Below are 5,091 nucleotides of genomic sequence, written 5' to 3' on the forward strand. Positions count from 1 at the left end.
CGCAAGTAGAAAACTAGGCAATGTTTGTTGCAAAAAGTTTATTAGAACATTATGATATTTTCTATTTTACTATTTATAGTAACATTTAAGCTCAGGGCCAGAAATCTTTTGCGTTGCCATCTACTTGAACGGGGCAACCAGAGCAAGGCGCCTCCTTAAGGGACCATTTTTTTAACGGTAAGGCCAACTTTATTCATTAACGGATCGGTTCATAGGGATACAAAAGGGGCCGTGCGGATAGGGTTGGGCATTCGGTTCCCCCGAACCGATCGGGTCAGTTCCTCGGCGTATTTAAAATTCCGGTTCTACCAAAATACTGACCGATCTGTCAATGGAAAATTAGCTGACCGAACATTATTTGCATCGAAATTTCGGTGCGCTCGTCGGTTCGACCGAACAACACCGAGATATATTTGATAACAGTTAGAATCACTGCCTCTAGTCAGAATCTACAGTGCACGTACCATTAGCAGGAGCTGGTATACTTTATTCTGATGTACAATGCCTCCTTGGCTACTACCTCCGATTGATTCTCCCGAGCAACTCTGTAAAATTAGCGGTGGGGCTCACCAGGTGAAGGGCGAGTTTGGTTGCCCGCATCGAGCCCAACCAGGCCCGCGCGGTGCAGCATCTTTTTGGGTCTCGGTTGTTTGGTTCCTCGCATACACTGTTAAGCTTGGGAACGGCCGAATCGGGAGTTTCTCCGGAGCCAGGCCGGAGCGATGCTTCGAAACGCACGTGGGTGGCTTCCTGGAGACGTGTGTCTCGAGTTAATCCCCCTCTCTCTCCCTAATCCTCAATCCCCTCTCTCTCCCTCTGCTCCAGATCCCGTCGATCCCGTTCGCCATGGGAGCAGGTAGCGGCGCGGCCACGGCAGGGAGCCGAGTGCGGAGCGGCCGGGCAGCAGGGCGCGGGTGCGGCCACGGCAGGGAGCCGAGCGCGGAGCGGCCGGGCAGCAGGGCGCGGCTGCGGGCGAGCGCGGCGAGGACATGCGCGGTAAGGACGGGCGCGTGCGACCTCGCCGGCCACAACGTGAGCTACGCCACCCTGCACCATGTACCATGTACGCGTCCTCCGAGTCCTGAGTGCTAGCTTCGGGCTCAAGTTCTACATCGGCGGGATCCCCATGGCGTGCACCATGTACGTGTCCTCTGAGTACTCCTCTACATCATGTTAGTTCACCATGTTCTAGTTCGAGCATGTCCTCCAGGTGGTGCGCATCGCCGGCCGGCTGGCCGGAGGCTGGAGCTTGTCTCGAGGGCTGCGAGCTTGCCGACCCCCGACGGGATGGCGCCGGAGATCATGTTGTTCTGCAAGAATATGGCGCGGAGGCTGGAGAGCTCGAGCAGGTCGTCGGGGATGCCCCCTGATGATGCGGTTGGAGCGGAGCGACAACACCTGGAGGTTGGGGAGGCGGCCGATGGTCGCCGGCGGGATGGCGCCGCCGAGGCCGACACCCGGGAGGCGCAGCTGGACGACGGTGGACTGGGCGGCATCGCACATGACCCCGACCCAGGCGCAGGCCAGCATGGAGGTGTTCCAGCCGAGCCTCCGCTCGTGGGGCATGTCCGTGAGGAACGCCAGCAGCGCGGACCGCTCGCTCGGAGGCGGCTCCGCGAAGGCGAGGCATGCGAGCGACGCGACGGCCGCCAGCAGCACCGTGCAGGACACGACGGCGGCCATTGAGACGGGCGCGGGCGCGTCTATGAAGAAGGCATTGGGAGGCAGAGCTGAAGGTGACTTGGCTTGTTGGGGGAAAATTTGGGGGAGAAGGAAGTGGGACTGTGCGCGGCGAGGAGCAGCGAGGCACCGGCGAGCCGGGCGCGGCCACGGTGCTGCGCATGGAGGAGTCCAGGTGCCGGGCGCGTCCATGGTCACCGGGAGCTGGCCGTGGGCATGATGGGCAGAGGAAGCTCCGGCGCACTCAACGTGTTCGATGAACTGAGAAGCCAAACCTGGTGACTGTTAAGTTTTGTTGTTAACTCCTAATCACATGCATGTATGCAACCAAATGCCGGGTAAAAATTGCATCTCGATGACAAGACTGCCAATGCAGGCAACCAATCAACTGGTCATCTACGTTTTTACCCTATTTTTGCTTACCCGGGCTCTGCTCAGCGTGGCTCGTTTTTCCACTCTGAGCCAGGCCCGGCAGCGAAAGCAACCAAACACGCCCGAAGTACCTACCCAAGGGAGTACTACTTCTCTTTTACACAAAATTTACAGCGACGGTGGCTCAGTTGGTCAGGCTTACCAGCTCCCGATGCGGCACTGCCACTCGTGCACTTATAGCGACAAGGTAGAAAATAGACTGTCCATGTTCTTACAAAAGAGTACCTGAGTAAGGAACAGGCCCGCAGGTCTGACATCTATGTTTACTCGGTTTTCGGTCCATTCGGGTAATCAAGTGATACACCTGAATTCATAGGACTAATTTCGGTTTTCAACAAATGCAAACCGAACATACTACCGAAGTTCTCGGATTCGGTGAATTTGGCTTCGGTGCCGGTTAATTCGGTTTGGTACGTCGGTTTTCGAGTTATATGCCCAGCCCTACGTGCGGAGCACTTAGCCACAAGTGACCCTGCACTAGTAGAAAAAGGCCCAATTGTCCCGGTTTATAAGGCCCATTTGTCTCGGTTAGGGAACCGGGACTAAAGGGTCGGTACTAAAGCCCAACACCTTTAGTCCCGGTTCTTATACCAACCGGGATAGATGGGGCTCCACGTGGCCGCTGCGGCTTGCCCAGGCAGGGGGGCCTTTTGTCCCGGTTGGTAGCACCAACCGGGACTAAAAGGCATCCACGCGTCAGCAGTACAGGGGCTGGGATTTTTTTGAAAGGGGGGGGGGGTGGGGGTTGGGGGTTTTGGGGTTTTGTAGGGTTAATGTAGGGGTTTCATATATTGTGTTAGCTAGCTAATTAATAGAGGGAAGTGTCCTCTCTTATCTCCGTGCTTCGTCGACGCTACGTGCTATACGTATAGAGAGGACTCGACACGCTAGCTAGTAAGCAAATGAAGGAAACCATTAAGTACAGAAGATCGTCATGAACATATACAGAGAGAAGTGATCGACATCTCCTTCTCCGAGAGATTGGTCGAACAACAAGTTTTCGTATATCTATCCGACGCTACTGGCTACATATATACAATATAAGATCTCTTACAATATAATCCCCTAACATCTGAACTTAACTTCCACATGGTATTCTCCGTCTTTATTGATCACGTGGTCAAGAAAGAATCCCGCCAATTCCTCTTGAATTGCTTGCATGCGATCTTGTGCTAGGAGTTCATCCCGCATCTGAAACATCTAATTTGAAGAAGGGGGTCAATACATATATATGAATGAATGAAACTCAACACAAATGATGGTAATAAAATAAAATTGTGAATATTATTGCTTACGCACTTCATATTGTTTTTTACAGTAGCCCCGCTCACAGGTCGTGTGGCGGATGGACTCGCAAACGTAGTATCCACAGTAATTATTCCCGGGTTCCTGCCACAACCACTTACAAGAAATAGAGGTCAATCAAACTGATAAGCAAGCATGCTAAATGGTATTGATGAAACTAGCGCTTGAATCACTAGGAGATGCGCGGAACTAGCTAGTAGTATTTACTTTCGGGTGTGTAAATCGCAGCTTCCCCGGCAGTCCCGGAGCTTGTGCGGTGAAGTTTTTCCAAACCCTGCCAGACAAAGAAAACAATTACTTGATATCAGGAAATGAACAAAGTTGCCGATATGGTGCGATAATGATCGATTTAACTTACTTCTCGAGCATTTCAATCATGTCCGCATACTCCTGGGGATCTTTTCGTCTCGAGTCTAAGACGGTTACTAGTCCCTGCTCAAGCTTAATCTCTAGGAGAATATAGTGGAAGCTGCGCATGCATGCATAACTCATCAATTACATTACTATAACCTCGACTAATAAGGGAAACCGAATATGCACAAGACAGTAACACTCACTTGAAGTTGTAAGGAAAGAGTATTATATTTTTGTTTTGATTTATTACCAACGATCATAGCAAGTTGGCCTCGGTTTCTTTGGCATGAAATTTAACCGTAAATTCATCTATGAGATTTGTGTTAATGAACCCAATATCACCGATTTGTCTTTTCTTGCATTCGGCGATCTTCAATCTGCATAATATAGTGAGGATAATTATATATACATGCAATGAAAGAGCTGAGCTATATATAGAGACTTAATGACAGAAGTAGTACTTACAGACAGTAGCAAGTGACCGTTAATTTATCGAGGGCCTTTTGATTGAAAAACTGGAGGAACTCCTCAAATGGAACAGACAACAGATCAATTCCAACGAGGTCATGCTCCTCTTTAACTCTTAGCGTCAAAGTATCCTTCCCCCGAGACTCTCTGCAGGTTTTCATGTACCAATCATGGAATCTTCGCATCATCGTTGTTAGAGGAGGATGACCAGGTTTGACGAGAGGCTTCCCGTACTGGTATCTGAATTCGTCCACCTCCATTATATCAAAATGTGCATCGTCGTCGTGCATGTATCTGCAGGATTGGTACCGGGCAAGATCCCCGGATGATTAGCGACGATATCGCTAGACACCTTGAGCAGGGGGCACGATTGGTTCGCTTGTTCACCGAGCTGGGGAATTGTTTTCCCACTTCTTCGTTCTGCTAACCTTCGATCACTACAAGTACTTCCCGATCGGGACGCTTCCTTATATGTCCTTTCAATAATGCGCTCATAGTTGGTTTGCGGCGGAGACGGTGGTGGTCGCTTCAGGGCATCCAAAGTGCGCTTCCCTTTCACTTGATCTATCTTCTCCTCCAGAGGTGGATGTTTCTTAGCTCTTTGCGGTTTTCCTTCACTTCGGCTCGACAGATCTCCGCGTTTTCCTGTTCGGTCATCTAATATGGTAACTTCTCTAGAGGCTTGACAGATGGACCGAATGTATTGCCTCCTGCCTCTGGCTGTACTGCTAGACGCCGGAGCAGGCCGAGCGGCTGCGGCTGTCTTCTTTCGTTGCTTACGAGGCGGAGAAGGAGGCGGGGTGCTACGACGCGCTGGAGCAGCCGGAGCGGCGGCGGCTCTCTTCCGCCCTT

The 5,091-nt window shown here is 51.4% G+C and overlaps 1 protein-coding gene across 1 annotated transcript; it reads left to right on the top strand.

Moving 5' to 3' along the window:
* The first annotated feature begins 710 nt into the window (after positions 1-710).
* Positions 711-2,064, top strand: LOC123165379 (uncharacterized). The gene is made up of 2 exons (XM_044583017.1): positions 711-738; positions 826-2,064. The coding sequence occupies exon 2, from the start codon at positions 1,370-1,372 to the stop codon at positions 1,898-1,900; it is 531 nt and encodes a 176-aa protein (XP_044438952.1). The 5' UTR covers positions 711-738; positions 826-1,369; the 3' UTR covers positions 1,901-2,064.
* The last annotated feature ends 3,027 nt before the right edge of the window (positions 2,065-5,091 follow it).

This window comes from Triticum aestivum, chromosome 7D, assembly GCF_018294505.1.
Source record: "Triticum aestivum cultivar Chinese Spring chromosome 7D, IWGSC CS RefSeq v2.1, whole genome shotgun sequence".
Classification (NCBI taxonomy): Eukaryota; Viridiplantae; Streptophyta; class Magnoliopsida; order Poales; family Poaceae; genus Triticum; species Triticum aestivum.

What these genes read in the sequence shown, in the direction of transcription:
- LOC123165379 (XM_044583017.1), top strand. Translation starts at nt 1,370, where the DNA reads ATGATGCGGTTGGAGCGGAGCGACAACACCTGGAGGTTGGGGAGGCGG.